Here is an 18,046-nt window from a genome sequence, read left to right as displayed (position 1 = left end):
TGATAAACAGCTTGAAAACTCCCCACATAGATGAATGATAAAAACCTGTCATTACTTTTTCTAAGTATCTAGGATCAGTTTTTTTATTGCATCTTCATTCTCAAAAAAATAATTACACTGTAAATCACAGACTGCATGATAAACTGCTGTCATGTTAATAAGGTAACCTAAATCAACAGGAGGCGGCAGGCTGCTGGTCAATAGGTTGAATCCATTCAGCAAGGCATATTGGTTATGTAAAGCAGATGCAATTATGTGGATAAGGTGGATCTAAATTGATTTTTTTTTCCTACAGCACACAAACACATTGATTTGATTCATTTACTTTACTGATGAATGCATAAAACACCCTGCACAGTAATTCTGTGGAGAGGCAGTGAGCCAATTAAAAGGCAGCTGGCGTTAAATAAATAAATAATATAAATCTGATATATTGTACACAAGGAAAGGAATTGCAGTTTGGGTTTCACCTGAAAGCAAAAACAATGTTTTTTATTTAGGGCTGGACGGTGGGGTAGTGGTTAACCCTTTGCCCTCACAGTGAGAGTTCAAATCCCAGCTGGGACCTTCCCGTGTGGAATTTGAATGTTCTCCCGGTAGGTTTTTCTCCCACAGTCCAAAAACAGGCAATGAATCTGGGTGTGCGTGTGAGTGTGTATGTGTATGTGCAGCAGACTGACGACCTGTCCAAGGTGCACCATTCCTTCACCCCACAGTAGCTAGGATAGGCTCCAGCAACCCCACAACCCCAAAGAGATTAAGCTGGTTCAGAAAGTGGGTGGATTTCAATTTAGCCTATTCAGACCTGGCGTCTACATACTGTATGTGGACATCACAACTTGGGTCATATTACCACAAATGTTCCTTCTGCATAACTGGTGCACTGTTACTACATGTGTAGAGGAAACATGAGCTTGGGTTAAAGCAAAAGAGCCAAAACTGCTTTTACCTATTTTACCTGTACTGATGAAAGTTCTGCATTCATTCAGTTAAAGTCACTTTATCCAAAATGAGACAAACCTTATCAAATGGCTGGTTTTGGATGAAAAGAAAAGAAAAAAAATACTAATTGAACAGTTTACTTACAGGTAATGTAATGGTAATTCAAATCGAAATTGGCAACTTGTTTATCTTAATTCAGAAATGTGACAAGTATTTATTTTAGTTAGTTTGAGCAATCGTAGTAAGCTAAAGCAAAAATGAAAACTGGTGTAAAAATGGAGATAGCATAATCCAGCCTGTTTAAACTATAATCAGAAAACTAAAATGGAATTAATATGTAAAATGATTTAAAATTCGTTTTTCACAGATCATCTTTTGCTCATTCTTTTGTTCAACAAAGCCAAATATTCCACTTGACCTGGAAAAGGCAGGAAATGGGACGGGCATTTATGTTTACATCCCAGTGAACTCATCATGTCTGTTCAATCTGCAGTCATCATTGCATTTCCACACTTTTGCCTTGTCTTAAGAGCTGAACTGTTTTATGAACATTTATGTGACAGCGATCATTCACTATCTTGTTCAAATGTTTGACAACATTTTGTTTGGCATAATCCATTTTGATTGAGTGTTAAGGAAATATTTTCTCTGAATATTTTTAGATACATTTATTGTCCTATTCTTTATTTAATAAATTTGTTATTTAGAGAGAAACATTTTTGTTTCTACACATAAAAAAGGCAGTTAGATCAGCAGACAGTCCAATAATATTACTAAGTCACCAGATTTTTGTGGACAATGAGAGAGAAAATGATTTTATCAATAAAATCTTACTAGAACCATTGACTGTATAAGAGAACTGGACAGAGTGAGTGTGACATCACCCGCAGAAAATGGCTTATTGCTGGCTCCAACCAATTAAAGTCAATTCAGTCGCCATTTTGCACCAAACAATGCTGCCAAACGTCATCAGCATCAGAGATTGGAACATAAAGTGTTGCATTATAGGGCAAAGCTGCTGTTAAAAGCTGCCTTTCTCCGCAGCAGAATCGTTTCATTTACGACAATCGCGTAAACGGTTGAGGATTTACGGTATGTCAAAAAGTGTGTTATTTAGCGGTCGCCGGTGACAGCTTTGGTTTAAAGGGTTAATTAACTAGTTAAAATTACATTAAAATGCGACACCAGTAGTAAGTGTAATTCAAGCCAGATCCACTTGCATTATAAAACATTATTCAAAACAAAAACTTCAGAAAAGCATTCTTCCTGGAGGGGGTTTGTGTTTACTATTTGAAAATATCAAAAGTGCATTTAATGCTCCAGGACTTTAGGAAAAATGAGAACGGGGACAATACCCAAAGTTCATTTACTCGGCAGCCACAGTCCCAAACGTGTGTGTTTCGTGCAATCTGAATCACTTGGTGCAGATGGAGCTGCTGAACCATGTTTAAGAGGTAAGGCTCAACCTGCCTGTGTCAGACTGAGTATTCCACTGTGCAGCTATCCAAATGTCAGCTCACTGCTGTCGGTTTAGAAAAAAAAAAAAAGAGGAGAAAACGAAGAAAAACAAAATGTTGAGCCGTGTGAGAGATGAACTCATCCTGCAATCTGACAAGACAGATTTGACAACATTGAACAGAGAACAACATGTGAAATGGCCACTTTCATCTGTCACAAAAGTAATTGCAACCCTCTTAGTGGAGTTTTTAATTACACGTGGTGATATTAAATAAAATTATACTAAATACTAAAGAGGTTTCTGTTTGTTTTTTTGCATTTGTAGCTCTTTATAGCACAGCTGTTGGAAATCTAACATACACTTATGACGTCTTAGCATTATTTTAGTACGAACAACACAAACGTTCTTTACACAGTATTTGTAATAAGGAAGAAAACTGTAGAGAGTCCTACAACAAATACATTAGTTACACCGAACAATCTGTTTCTAAGTTTGGGAAAAAGAAAATCACAAAAAGAAACACCAAAGCACCAATAAAAAAAATGTCCCTAAGAATTATTGCTTATTTCCAATTATTCCAAACTAATTATCTTTGAAAGCCAAACAATGATTAATAAACAGTACCTCAGTCCAGAAGACCTTATTTACAGATAAAATCCTGTAAATTTTATCTGTAAATTTGTAAAATTTAAGTCAAAACGTGATTTTTTTTGGTCATAATCTTTCATTTCTCTATTATTTGAACTGTACGGTTGGTCTTTGTAACAAGTTCTTGTGGTATTTTTCTGAGATTGGGGGACATATATTAAGAAAATTGCATTGAAGTCCAAATCATAACAACAAATTAACACAAAAAAATCATTGGAAAGATCACAACGACAATTAAAAAGAGAAATGCAGTTTAGAAATCAAAACAAATTCCAGGTATCGAAACACAATTCAAAATTAAATTAAACAAAATAGAATTGAATTCTATCAGAAAACCGATTAATGTCTAGAAAAAAAATGTTATAAAATTAAACACAACAAGAAACTGGAATATTTTGGTGTTGGATGATGACATTTATCCAATTTTCAAATGTGTCTTCAAATGTGTCTTTAATGTTTTATTATTGGTGCATGGCAGGCGCGGAGCTACTGGGGGGCAAAGGGGGCCAGCTGCCCCTCCCAGCAAAAAACATTGCCTTCTCAATTTTTGAGCCAATATTAGTATCAAATATTGACAAAGATTAAGAAATTATCAATACAATCTTCTCTACACATTGGTAATAGCATGTCAGCTCAAATAGTTGCAGTTTTAATATTACTTACAATAACAAGACAGTTTAGAACACTCTGTTGATCCTTTCATTTGTTATGGCCTTCCACTCTGCTGTTCCCATCTGCCACTCTTTCAAAGTCCTCTGCCCCCCTCCCACCCCCCATATAAAACGTTCTAGCTCCGCCACTGGCACAAATCAAATCCAGTATCACTTCAAAATGCAAAATGCCAAATGTCATCATCCAAACAGTGAAGCCCCACAGTAACTACTTTTTCCACTTTGTTGTTTTTCGTTTCAAATATTTCATTTTGATTTCTGGAAATTAGTTTTGTTTACTGAAATCTTTCATTTTTATGTATTTTCATTATTTTTAGAATTGTGTTGTGGTGTCTGGAATTTGTTTTGATTTCTAAAATGTAATATTTGTTTTTGTTTTTTTAATTGTTGTGTTTAAGTGATTTGGACTTCAGGGCCACCGTATTTCTCTAAACCATTGTAAGTAAGAAGCAGGCAAAAAAAATACCGCAGGAAAAAGCTTGTAGACTGTGATTGGAAAGTAGTCAAGCTCTGGAGAAACTATGTCTATGAAACGACACCGTTTTTTAAATTGGTACCATTTTTATCACCATTTTCATCTTTTTTGTTTTGGTTTTGACTCAAAAAAATCTTTTTAGTTTTCTTGTGTCTCTTTTGGGACACGAGAGATGGTTCTTGATGAAGACATTAAAAAAAAAACATCAACTGATTGAAGGAAATTATCTATCTTTTGTTATAATTGTGTCCCAAATTAAAATAAGGCCTTGTTCTTAAAAGGTTAAAACCTTTTTGAGAAAGGAGAGTAAATCCAGCACCGAAAGGGCTCATTATTCTGCAATCCACTTCGTACAAAATTGTTGACAAATGCTGATAAATGTCTGATAAATGTTACATGAACCGTGAAAACCGTAGAAAGGGTTGACTCTTGGACACCGAACGTCCCACACATGTGAACGGGCGCTCTCGTGGAGACAGGATAATCTTCCTTTTCCAGGCGTTATCAATGTGGTATAAATGGACGTCCAGTGAAGCATTTACATCTTTTCCCCACAGATGAGACATACGGATCTAATGTGCCCAGGATGTGGAAAATTACATCTGATGCCATGTTGTGTTTCTTTTTCAGACAGAGTTCTGCGGCTCGGTGTAGTCCCCGTGCACGCTAATGGGTACAATACAGAGCAGCACTTTAAGTGTTGCAGGCTTTGGCTTTCACTTATAAAAATGTATGTGCTCTCATGGTTCTGGAACAGACTTGAAAGCATCTGATCTGTGTTTTCATGTTTTATTTAGGTGTTTTATTTCAAGGAGCTGTTTTCTTGCTGGAATAAACAGTCCAACCGATCTGTTGGTCAGAGAATTTCGCGAGGTACCATTCAAAATCATGACAATGTTATTGATGGGAGGCCGTGGTGCAGCGCTAGGGCGGTCGACCTCTGATCGGAAGATTATGGGTTAGATTCCCGCCTCATCCATATGTCGAAGTGTCCTTGGGCAAGACACCGAACCCCAGGTAGAAAAGTGCATTTACCATTAAACCAAACAAATCCAGTTGAGGGCATAAAAAATTGCTTAAAAGCATTTTTCTTTTTCTTTCTTTTTATTATTATTTTTTTGCATAATACAGTGCCAGAAGACCTCATGCAGATGTGAAATAAATATTATTTAATTATGTTTTGCAGTTGGGGGGCAGACATTGGCATGATTTTATTTTAGAAATGCTTCACATCAGGCTTTCTAATATTTTTTTGGACAGAAATAACATATGAAAGAGATTTTTAATATAAAAAGAACAGAAGAATAAGCTGTAACAGCTGTAAAAACTTAAAAAAAGCATTCCTAGTGGTCTTTTAATTAGAATTATGCTGTTTTTGGCCAAAATCTAAAAAACGGTGTTGATTTCTGTATAGTTTTTGCCGAGCTGCAGTAGTTCATTTGAAATTCACCTCTGAGTTGTGGGCCGGACTCTTGGTGCGGAGCAACCCCGACCCCCCTTCCCTCTTCAATTGCTGAGAGCTCTCGGTGTACACGTTTTCCTGCTAGCTTACAGCCCCTCACACCCCTAACTTAACATTACAGGTGCAAAAAAAATTGTTAGCATTATTGAAGCTATCCGGCCATACAGATTCGAGCTCGAACAAGGAAAACAAAGGCATACATCTAGTCGTCTAAAAGTGGATGCATCAGAATGGAGAGGAGCAGGGAGCTTGCTGTCCACTCAGCGTGTTTTCCACGTAACAAATATGCTTTTTTTTAACAAAAGGATTTTGTCTGCTTCTGATTCATAATGTTTTGAATAAAGAAATACTCAGAAATGCAACTTTGAGCTTAATTTTCTTTCAAGACTGTACTACCAAACTTACATTGAACTGCCACAACATTCTGCTGCCATGATTTGAGCTGTGATCAAAAATGTCCCCTTCAGTGCGAAATAAGATTGATGAAAACATGAAAAAGAAAAACTGTGCAGTAGACTGGAAGCCAGTAGAGAACCAGTTCTGCTGTCAGCAGTTTAGCAGGTTTTATGAGGCCATAAACCAAAGGGCTGCCATCCAAGAAAGACCACCCTACTTCTAACGAGCACGAGCTTCTGTCATTTTCAAGAAAAAAAAATCCTTATCTTCAACTCAGAGGGAATGCAGATTACTATATCTGGCCAGGATGGCTACACATATATTCTGAGAAGAAAAGAGTGCATATTCACTTAGGCATGTGCTAATTGTTAAGCACGGTGATGGAAGAATTATAATAGGGGGAGTTGGTAAATTGCTGACTTATGAAGGAGGAGGCAATCTATGAATTCTGCTAAATTTTCAATACTGTGGGCACAGATTGAGTTTGTGAACTGAATCAACATTCAGTCAAATTTTTGTTTCTGAAAAAAGTAAAAGCTGTAAACTGGTAAATACTAAAACAAATGTTAGAGCATATGACTTTACATTTTTGAGGTCACAGCGTTCCCTCGTTTTCACAGGAGAAATTCGTGAATTTTTGCAGCAAGGACAGATGTTGCTAAGGCTGTGTTACTCACTCTCTACACACATTTTGCGCTTTATCCACATCTCTGAAATGTTAGTCTTTTGTTGTACATGCGTAAGATACGTAATTAATAAATTTTTTCTAGCGCTCATCATTCGTCAATGTGCACAGATGTTCGTCGAGGGTTTCGGCCGACAGGTCATCACATGAATACCGTTTTTATCTGTTTAGAATTTTTGGTTGGTTGAGAAATACGTAGTTTATGCGTATTTTACATAGTTTATACACAATTATTATGCAAATCTTATGCAACTGTGCATGATTTTTTTGAGATGCATATGCAAATTTGTGGCTTTCCACGACCATTCCAGATATGTTTAACAGACTTTTTACGCATGTACCACTGATTTATAACTTTTATATTGCGGATACAACGCACATATCAGGTTAAAATTACTGCTCAAACCACTGATGAAGAATGTTCTACGTAGCTGTAAGTGTTCTTTACGTGGTTTATTCGCACTTCTTTTGTGGTTTTAACGTGGTTCATTCGCGATACATCTGTGAAAATTTCACGTGAAGGCCACAACTTTTCTCACTTTTTCCACGCATTTTCCCGTATGACCAATTTTCATCCGGGCAATATGCGCGGCGTTAAGGTTGTGACACTCTTCTCTACACAATTTCTACATTTTTCTCAGACAGATATGAAGAAATTTTCTCTCTTGTTTAAACTCTCAAAGTTCAAGCCTTCACAGAAAAACAAGCCTGTGACTGTTTTATTGAATGAAAACAAAGATTTGCTCGCCATCGAAGATTTACATAGATTTGAACACAGGAGACCTGGCACAGAGGATGCAACAGCCAATCAGGAGGCAGAACACATTACGCTGCAAAATTGCACTGAAAAAATCTGCGAAACAACAAGACTGCAAAAGATAAACCGTGATACAGCAAGGGAACAATACAGAAAATATCAAAAGTTCAGTTTTTCTTTGCTTTTCAATCACAGCTGCATTACTTACAATAAAGTCATAAAAACACATAATTAAAACAGAAATATGTATATAATGAGTGAATTGACTTTTTCAGCTACAAATATAGGTTGCAGTGTTTAAATAGACTATCTATAATTGCCTGTCCTGCACAGTAAAAACCTGGAAGCCTCCTTAATTTATGTGATTCTGAACAAGCCGAGCACAGCCAGGCTAAAGGAGATCTGCATGCCCATATGGCAGCTCCTGGGCTGGACGGATGGCCTCAGGAATTTGAAATTCAAACTACGCCAAGTCCTGGGGGAGGGACTCAGCTTTGGGGTGAGGAGGCCAGCTAATCAAAAGGGACGCCAAACGTGCAATTCTAAGGATGAGGAGGGAAGCGTAGAGGTGCACAGATGATGAGGAGCAGGATGTTGTAAAGAAAGCATCACAGAGCCAGTCAATTAAATTTCAAATATTATTATTAGGTTGCTGTGGTTTAAATTATGGAAGATTTTGCACGGTGCACAGGTGTGGACAAAGGCATGTGTGGGGTTAAATGTGTCTTTCTTTCCTGGAAGTGGGCTTTGTGTTATGTAATCAAAATTATATTTTTTCTGCACAGAATGCATTCGTCTGTGTACTCCTAAGGGGAAAGATAACTGGCACTATGAAAGCTGATGTTGTGTTCTCACCTCAAATGAGCTGTCATCTGTTAAAAAAGGTAACACGTGCAGTTGTGCATCAACAATTATCCAGTGGCTAACCTGTGCAAAAGCCTTCTGAGTGACTGCAGCGGCAGTTCTCAGCTCACTCACCTCCAAGACCGGGCCGCAGACGGTTGTCATATCCATCCAGCAGTCTGTCCAAGATGCGTGTGAACAGGGTGATGTTGGTTTTAAAGGCATCCGATGTGGCATCAGCATTGACGGATCTGGTGAGGAGAGAAGCGATGCAAAAAGCAGCTGAGACACGACAAAAACATCTCTTTCAGATGAAGCTCCCTTTTTTCAGGTTGGATTTATGCAAAGCTAGGAGCTAATTACTATCTGGCTTAAATGCCCACACAGCCATGCGTGTTACGTCTCATCATGGCTGACCCAGTTCAAGGTAAAATGTTGGAGAGCCATCTGATCTTGGAACCAAAACACATCTGAATATGCAAATGTAATCAGAGCAGAGATTTATGGAAAATAAATTCAGTGGACTCAATGCAAGACAAACTAATCAGCCTTGTTGACAGCTCCACTCCAACAGCTCCAGTTTACGGTCATATTTTACTTAGCATCGAATGAAAACCTACATCTGTGCGCCTTTTGTCAGAATCATGACTTCTTATTAGCTGGAGGCTATTTCCGATGTTGAGATTATTCACAAACCTAAGCATCATTTTATTATAACTGGAGTCAGTTAATGCAAAAATATGAAATTTAAATAACTCTAATATTGCTAGATTACTTTAGTAAATGGGAAAAAAGCTCATCTTAGAGCAACAGCTTTGTTGAGAACTTGTCCTTTAGAAAACTTGCATTACATGATAATTTTTTAGCAGTTATTTTCAGGATTTTTTACAACATTGCAGGTTAATTTTTAAAGTTACATTAAATAATTTAACTAATAAATAAAAATATATCCCTTGATACAAAAGTAAGTAATTCTGGTTATCCGACACTAATGTTATATCTAAACATTTTGATTTCATGCAAACTTAACTAACTATGCATACAAAATATTTCAAAATAAGGGCAGATGTTAAAAAAAGGAGAGACAGAAGAAAAGGATCTTATTATATCTGCTTCTCCTGCCTTAGCAAATCAACACAAGATAATAAAAATAATAGTGATAATAATAAAACTAATACATGCAGTTATTTATTCCAAAATCCCTTCCCAAACCTCCAAGTTGCATGTCTAAAGTTTGAGTTAGCGTAATTGCTTTCCATCATTTTAGTGTATCATTTAAACGTTTTATCCTTTTACATTTTTTTATTCAACTTTGTTTGACCATTTTTTATCAGACTGGTAAAAAGAAATGCATCCAAGTTTTTAGTTTTAAGTTGAAAATATTTTTTACAACAACCTGTGACCAATTAATGTTTGGCTTGTCGATCATAGCATCTACATCACAGTCAGCTACAGCCTTTTTCCAACCGCATTATTTTATCTGGTCCTGATTCACAACAATTTCCAGTGTTTTGCTATTTCCTCTGTTAGGCTAGCAACATCCTGGACATTCATTTGTTCAAATGATCCCAAAATGATTACAATAAACAAATAACTCAAGTCCTGGAACCAAATAAGCTTAATGGCATAAAAAAAAACATTGGTAATGGTTAATTTGTGGCTCCGGTGAATGGAAATGAATTAAATCGCCATTGTTTCGCGATACAGACACCCCCATGTTGGAATCAGAAATTGTCAGTCAGCTGTGATTGGTCCAAGTTGGTCTAAAATTCTATGGCAACCACTCTCGCCAATCAGGAGCGAGCTTGCCGGAAGTCCACACCCCTACCATCTGAAAGCGATCAATACAAAATCTGCCAAATGTTTTGAATGTAGGACGTAAGGGCCAGCAGGCATCTCTTATAAAGGCGTCTGATTGGCCAGTTTATGCTTTGAATAACTTTTACTATAGAAAAAAATATCATGGAAAAAAATAGTATTAGCAAGAAAGTGTAAAAAAATGAAAGTAGCAGAGCAAGAATGGTTATTCTGACAAATATAATAACTGAATAACAGCTTTTTATTTCTCAATAGAAGTCTATGGAATTTTGGCTTCTTGGAGCCAGTGGGGACTTCCTGTTTGGAGGGGGGTCACTCAGTCCAGTTCTGATAGACAGTCGATGCTTAATGCAGCTAATTGACTGGTGTTTCTTAACTCCAGACGTTAGTACCTCCACATCTATGACAAACTCCCACAAAGACTGACCAGTGAGATTGTTTTAAAAAATGACCATCTCTGTACATTCAGCAAATGGAAAGCCCCAAGGGTGAATTCAGTGGCCTTATTTAGATCGTCTCACGTGTTTCTGACATTGCTGGCTGCAGTCATTTGTCAACAGTCCGAGTGTGTGCAGCGGAGTGCCCTGATCTGCCTCTCTGGCCACTGCCATAAAATACTTTTACATGAAAACTGATAAAACACACACATGGATGCAAGGATTTGTGCCAAAAGGGCAATCTAAATAATAATGTGATTTCTAAAAACGAGAACTATCCTTGGAAATGAAAGACAATCAACGTAAAGTTTCAAATGTAGTGGAGAGATAAATTATAAAAGGAAAATGTAAAGAAGAACAGGCTTTTATTTTGGTAATCCATCTAGCATCTATATGCTTTTCACCTGCCATCAAGTTTCTTTATGAGCAAACAGTAACCATATATGCAGACCAAATATCAGATCATTAACTGATTTCTTGAGTCATCTGATCTTCTAAGCGAACATGCAGACAGGATAATCTAATGCCCTTTAAAAAAAAACGAAAATGCTATACATGAATGAGAAATCGCTTAAACATTTGTAGATTTCTTCCCCAATAAGTGTTTTTTCCAGCATGTGTCCACGTTTGACCAATTTATTTCACAGTATTACATCACTGTGTGTGTAAACAAAGGCAAAAACATGGTTATGACACAGGTCCGACATTTTATCCATTTTACAGACGTATTAATTCCATATTAGCAAAGCTAGTGTTATACAATAATAGGCTATGACTGTTAGCATCACCACATTACTGAAGAACAGACCTGAACATTTTAAAATAACAGAAATTTAAAACTAACATAAATTATATGGACATTTCCCATAATTATTCAGATAATGACATCAGTCAGACTAATTTCTGGAGTTGGTTAGCAAGTTAACTCTTGTTGGCATGTAAACTGATTTAATATCAGTTCTCACAGGAGGAATTTGTTTTATATATATGACGCCAAAATATAAAAAAATAAAGGGAAATGTCAGTTAAATCAAATGTACTTCTTTGTTTTCCTGGTGACATCTAGCTCAGTCCTGCAACTCAGAGAAGAATTTCTAATCAACTACTGCTGCTCTGCAGAAACTATGTCCTGGAAAACGACACAAGTTTTTTCGATTTTCCCTAAAAAATGGCAAACTCCTAATTAAAAGACCACAGGAACGCTTTGAAAATGGATTAAAAGATGATTGGATTGGACTTTAAAAGGAAGGCTAAGTGGCTACAAGTGTGATAATCAAAACAAAATGGATTCAAACACACTTGTGAATCCTGAGTTTTATTCTTTTTTGTCCATTTTAAGCAGATTGGCCTTCAACTTATCACTGGTATCACAGTGCGGTAACAAACACAGGGATGAAAACAGGATGTGTTAGCATCTCGTTAAGAGTTTCAGTCAACTCTGCAAATGCAGAGTGAATAAATGTTGATATAAAAACAAAAATGGGATCAAGCTTAGGGGTTACCTGATGCCTCATTGTGCACACACACAAGTTCTTTAAATCTACAAATGCACTATATGTACAAACAGTATCAACACCTTGAGTAGATACAGTTTGACAGGGATAGTTTAATTTGGAAAATAACATGATATTGAAAGGAAATTAGTTCATCTTTCAAAAATGTTTTTGAAAAAAAAGTGTTATAAATACTATTGCAGCAAAAAAAGGAAAAAAGGTGAATGATTTGGAAAAAAACAACAACATTTTGTTGTCCAACAAAAAACAAAAGACCTACACATAAACATTGATTTTTATATTTATTTATTTATGATCCAAGAGGTCATAAATTAATCTATCAATCTAAGCACATAAAAATAGAATTGTGCAGCTCTTAATTTGAAAGATTGTGCGGCTCTTTCAAGGTAAGGGTCAGAACACAGGGGTAGATTTTGACTTCTTTTTTTTTTTCTTAAGTGTGTGATCCTCGTGCCTCCAGAGGCCACGTCCTGACCAATATCCCATCCAGAAGGGACTCACCTGGTTTTCCAGAGAGTTGTGAGGGCCAGCAGGCAGATGAGGAGTGAAGGAGCGCCTTCCTTGATCCACATGGCCGCTTCAGCACCCAGAGGCAGGGCGGTCGCTGTAATGAACACAGCTCCAGTTTAACTGGCTTGACAAGCCACTGAATCATTCTGTGACCTTTACAGCCAAACCAAGACATATTATTGGGGATTCCCCATTTGCAGTGGCATCAATAAATGCATAAACAAATACATAAATGGACGGATGGAGGGGGGGGAGGAGGCAGAGACAGGCGCTGACTGTAATTAGTATTCACTGACATATCCCACTCTTTCTTTCATCTAACATTTACCCCAAAAAATGACATCCTGACAGTTTCTCTTTTATGTTTTTAATAAGAAATAATCATATTAAGTCATGAAAAAGACACAAACAGTGAGAAGACGACGGTTGTCTCCATCGCTCCTCAGCATCTTACTCGATTTCTGCCAACAAAAATGATTAGAATAAACACGCTCTGTGTGTGTGAGGCAGGAAAACAGACTCACCTTAAGAGGAAATTTAACACAAGTGCCTCTTTGCTGCAGCAGAATCTTGCAAAATGCCTCTGAAAGTTAAGGAGAATTCTCCGCTCTCTCCTCCTGTGATGAGACTGTTACGAGCCTGTGATTACAACCGAGCTGCAGGCATCCATAAATCATGGTTCCAGCCAACAAGAGGAATGCTCCTGAGATGTGTTTGCTGTCACAGAATCCAGCGGTTTAACCCCCCAAAAAATGGCCTACTTAATAAAAATATATGTGTCTGTGTAGTGAGAGATAGAGGGAGAGGAAATCACGAGGTGAGGGGAAAAAAGAGGCACAACTAAAAACAAAAAATGAAAAAGCTGCAGGAGCGGGCTTTAAATTGCCATGTTCAGCATCCTCCTCAGCTAGCAGAGGCGCGATGTGAATCGTGATAGGCAAGACGAGCATCTCAGTCTCCTCATCTTCTGAAAAACTACAAAGAAGCGGTGCCCCTGGGTCCTAAAGGCAGTCAGGTATGCGCTGAGGTTTCCACCTGCAGCCTGTGTACGGGAATGCGAGCTTCAATTTCAGTCTCTGAACATCATTGCTGAATATTAATTTGGTTTGTTGCCAAGGCGTCTCTCGGTGTTCATCTTTATTTTTATTTATTTTATTTTACCTGGTAATTTATGTAAAGCATCCACATAGAACCACATGCATGAAAAAAATAAATAATGATATTTTCCTTTTCCACATGCCTAATATTACTTAAAAATACACAAAAAGACAGAGGGGCTGGCTGGCACTCCTGACCCTTTGTTTTGTTTACAACTATGTGTTTTGGTGCAAACAGCAATTATTTTCTAACACCTGTTTTTTTAAGAGTGAAAATTTATTTCTCTGACTCATCTCTCAGCATTTAAAATTAAAAATAAAATCATTATTTTTTAAGTCCCTTAGAAACGGTTTTCCCCAGCATGCACAGAAAGACGATAGGTGCACTGCAAAAACAGCCCTCTAGAAAGAAATAAAAAAAATCTTAAAATTAGAAACTTTTTCTTTAGTCAAATAAATAAATAAATAAAAATCTGCCAATGCTGTAAGAAGATAACCCAATCTAGAATTCTTATTTAAAAAAAAAAAATTCACTTCACAATGACATGTATTGTTAAACTAAGATTATTTCTCAATTGAAAAACTTTGATAAGATTTTCTCTCTTGAAAAAAAATAATTAAGGCACATTTTTGCAAAACAAGAGTCTTTTACTTTTTCAAGATTCAGTTTTTGCAGTGTAATTAATAATTTAGTTCAGCTTCTGTTGTTCAGTTTTGTGTTTTCTCTAGTTTGTTTTTAAACCAGAATAATGTCAAGGTTTAAGAATGTAGGTCTTACATTCATATTCAAAATTTCTTTAGATTCGTAATGAGCCAGCAGCTTTATGGACATTAGAACAGGAAATCTTGGATTGAAGGGGGGGGGGGGGACCAAAAAAGACTGAATAAATAAATAAAGGGGAATCAGGTCATTATATAAGAAGATCTTTTAGAATAAAGTTGTAAAAGTTTGAGAGAAAAAAAGTCAAATTTTTACAAATATTAAGTTATAAGAAAAAGTAATAGACCCTACATTGAGAGTAAAGTTGTACAATTCCAAGAAAAATAACCCACAATTATAAGAAAAAAAACCCTCTTCAATATACAAAAATAAAGTTATACAATCATTAGAAAAAAGTTGAAACATTACAAGGAAAAAAGTCACGCATCTATGACAATAAAAACTGCACGACTGAGGAAAAAGCTTCAATCACAAAAATAAAGCTGAAAATGTATGCGTCAAAAATCTTAATTTTACAAGATTATGCTATTCAAAAAATGAGATGTTACATTTTGGTTTTAAAATGTTTCAACAAAGGCTATTGGACATTACCTTTTTAATTGATGCTGCAGAGAAAGGAGATCAACATTAGACTGCTCAAAGAAACGAGCTAATTCTGCTTTACTTTTTTTTATACTCGAAAAACTTTATTTAAAAAAAAAGGCAGGACTTTTTCTTAGTAAAAAAATGAATTTTTAAATTATAAATGTACAACTTTATTCTTGTAAAAGTTGGACTTTTTTCATAATCAAACAACAATTTTCCCAGACATTTATTTATTTTCTTTTATGGTGGCCCTAATGCTCTGTCAAAACTTCAATGAAACTGTTGCAAAGGTCAAAAATACTGAGCTATGCCTTCAAAAATATTAATTAAACACTATTAATGTGCAAAGGCTGATCTACTCCGAGAGAAAAACTGAGCTGGTTCTTTGTGGCCAAATATTTTCTTCTCTCACTGGTCTGCCTTTTGTTACATCTAAAAAGCTACAGTGGTCGTTGGTTGAAATCCTTGTCAACTGCCAATTAGTGGGGCAAAAACTATTTGACAGTCAAAGATTTTGCAGTTTATCTCCCTTAAAAAGATGAGAGAGGTCTGTAATGTTCATCATACATGCGTTAGGCCCCTACCTAACCTGTATTACTGGAATCCCAGCTCTCTTCAGGTCCAGCACCAGTGATCCTGAATTTCTTTCATTTTACAAAAATTGCTTAAACAGTTGATCTCTTCTCTCCAAGCTGCTTGTTTATTGTAGACTGGTTCACCCCAGTCTGGTTCAGGTCCACAACTTTGTCCCTGGTGTCCTTTTTGGCAGCTCTTCGTCCTGGTGGAGAGGTTGCAGTCTGACTGTTTAAGGGTGTGGACGAGTGTCTTTCATACAGATTACCAGTTCAAACAGGTGACCTAAACACAGGTAACAGGTGGAGGTTGGTTGTTTAAGAAGAAGTAACAGGACGTAATTTTTGTTTGCTTGAAGGAGATAAATTCTTTTTTGCTTAATTATTTGAATAAATTCCTTTAAAATCACAAAATCTGATTTCCAGGATTCCTCTTTTGGGATTCTCTCGTTGCTGAAGTGTATCTCTGATGAACATGACAGACTTCTCATCTTTTTATGATAGGAAGTTTTTTATTTTTGTTACTTGGACTGTATACGCTGATGAATTCTGATAAAGTGTTATTTACGTTCGTGATTTTTCTTATGAAAATTGTCAGCACATATTTTCGAGAATCTGTAATCCGGATAACAACATTTAACTCTGTTGATTGCATTGTTTGAACAATATTGATGCTTTGATTGCTTGAAATAAACCATTTCCAAATCCAAGTGACTGACAAAAACTTTTTTGTCCCACCATAAAAAACAATATACACTCATATTTCTGCTTAAGTCTGGACTCTAATAAAATCAAAACATCTAATTTTGTAAATTCTACCTGTTTGCAACCAGGCTCTACATACGTACACTTTTGTTTAGACTTTTCAACAATCGATGGAAAATTGTCTTCTGACCCCAGTAGTCATTTTGAAACCTGCAACATTTCTGGTTGGTTTCATGTTTGGTTAATGGAAAGTGAAGGCTTGGAGAATACACAATAAGCAAGAAATATGTAAACATAGGTTCATAGGTTAATTGGTTAATCTAAATTGTCCCTAGGTGTGAGTGTGCATGGGTGTGTGATTGTGGACATTCTACCCTGCGACAGACTGGCGACCTGTCCAGGGCATCCCCTGCCTTCGCCCACATTTGGCCGGGATAGGCTCCGGCAGCCCCGTGACCCCGAAAGGGAAAAACGGAATAGAAAATGAATGAATGAATGAAAAAAAATATGTAAACATTAAGAATTGACCACAATTAAGAATTGACCACAATATAAATACATATGATCCAAAAGGTTCTAGATTGTTCCTTTTTTAAAAACAAAATAGCTTCAATAAGTGACCAACCATTTGGACGGTAGTGTTTTCATTGTAATGTCCTCCACTGAGCATGAAATAAAAGAGCGACATTCTGTAGGAAAACCCATAACTTTATTTAGAATAATAGAAAGGAACCTGTGGAAGAACCATATTTAATTAAATTTGCTTTGAGCAAGAACAGGAAAGAGACAAGAATTCACTGGAACATCTGGTATTAAACAGGAGAAATACAAGTTGTGACTGTAAAAGATACATTGTCCCTTCATGGATGAGAAAAAGCGAAGGCAGAGAAAAGGTCTCCAGTGCGGACGTTTAAGAAAACACAGAGTGCATCCTGAAACAACCAGTGGTGCATTCAAAGGTGACCTGAGAGAGATATGACCACCCGGAATAACTGGTGAATAGCCAAGAAAAGCTTTTTTTCATCATATATTCAGATTCAGATTAGACAAAGTGTAGTGTTATTCTCATTTAGGTTTTCGGTGCATGCTACACTCACCTGACCACGCCGTTTAAAGACTCTCAGATAAAAATGGTGTTTATGGTGTTTTTTAATATGCTCTTGTGGCATTTCGCTTATGACGGAAGACATATATAAAGAAAATTAAGATTAAAATAGCATTTCTAAGTACTTCTTTATTTAAATCGTTGTGAATCAGAAGCAGATGAAAAAAGAGCGCATTTGTACAGTACAAGCTCCTTGCTCCGCTCCAGATCAAGGAGGGGAAGGGGGGCGGGGTTACCCCGCTTCAATGGTCCCACCCACAACTCCAAGACAAATTTCTTACTGCTTCTGCAGAAAATATGTCATAAAAAACGACATACGTTTTTTAATTTTGGCTAAAAACAGTATAAAAATAATTGAAAGACCGCTGGGATCGGAGTTGGACTTTACAGGTTCCTGTAAGTTTTCCTGCATCAAGCTGGATAGATCATGCCTTTGATTTAGCAGTTTTTTTGTTTTGTTTTTTTCATTTTGGGAAGTATTTTCTAATCTCTAAGCTCGAAAGAGGCAGCTAGCTTCATATTCTAACAGCACGTTGTTTGTTGCAAGCTGTTGCATCAGCCAACTTTCAGGCTCGAGTGCTTTGACTATTGGGTGCAATGAGTGACAATGCATTTGGATCAAAACTTTGTGTGTGGACGGATAC

At 36.6% G+C, this 18,046-nt stretch overlaps 1 protein-coding gene across 1 annotated transcript in view; it reads right to left on the bottom strand.

Annotated features, from left to right (window-relative positions):
• LOC101158539 (gamma-aminobutyric acid receptor subunit alpha-2) overlaps positions 1-13,563 on the bottom strand; it is a 48,027-nt gene extending 34,464 nt beyond the window's left edge. The window contains exons 1-3 of the mRNA XM_004073634.4: positions 13,142-13,563; positions 12,609-12,711; positions 8,474-8,589 (exon numbers count right to left, since the gene is read on the bottom strand). Of these exons, the coding sequence (XP_004073682.1) occupies positions 8,474-8,589; positions 12,609-12,679 (187 nt within the window). The 5' untranslated portion in view covers positions 12,680-12,711; positions 13,142-13,563. The remainder of the gene's footprint in view (positions 1-8,473; positions 8,590-12,608; positions 12,712-13,141) is intronic.
• Between the last annotated feature and the right edge of the window lie 4,483 nt (positions 13,564-18,046).

Source organism: Oryzias latipes, chromosome 10 (genome assembly GCF_002234675.1).
Source record: "Oryzias latipes chromosome 10, ASM223467v1".
Classification (NCBI taxonomy): domain Eukaryota; kingdom Metazoa; phylum Chordata; class Actinopteri; order Beloniformes; family Adrianichthyidae; genus Oryzias; species Oryzias latipes.
The sequence above is the reverse complement of the archived record's forward strand: the minus strand, read 5'-3'. Positions and strand labels throughout refer to the sequence as shown.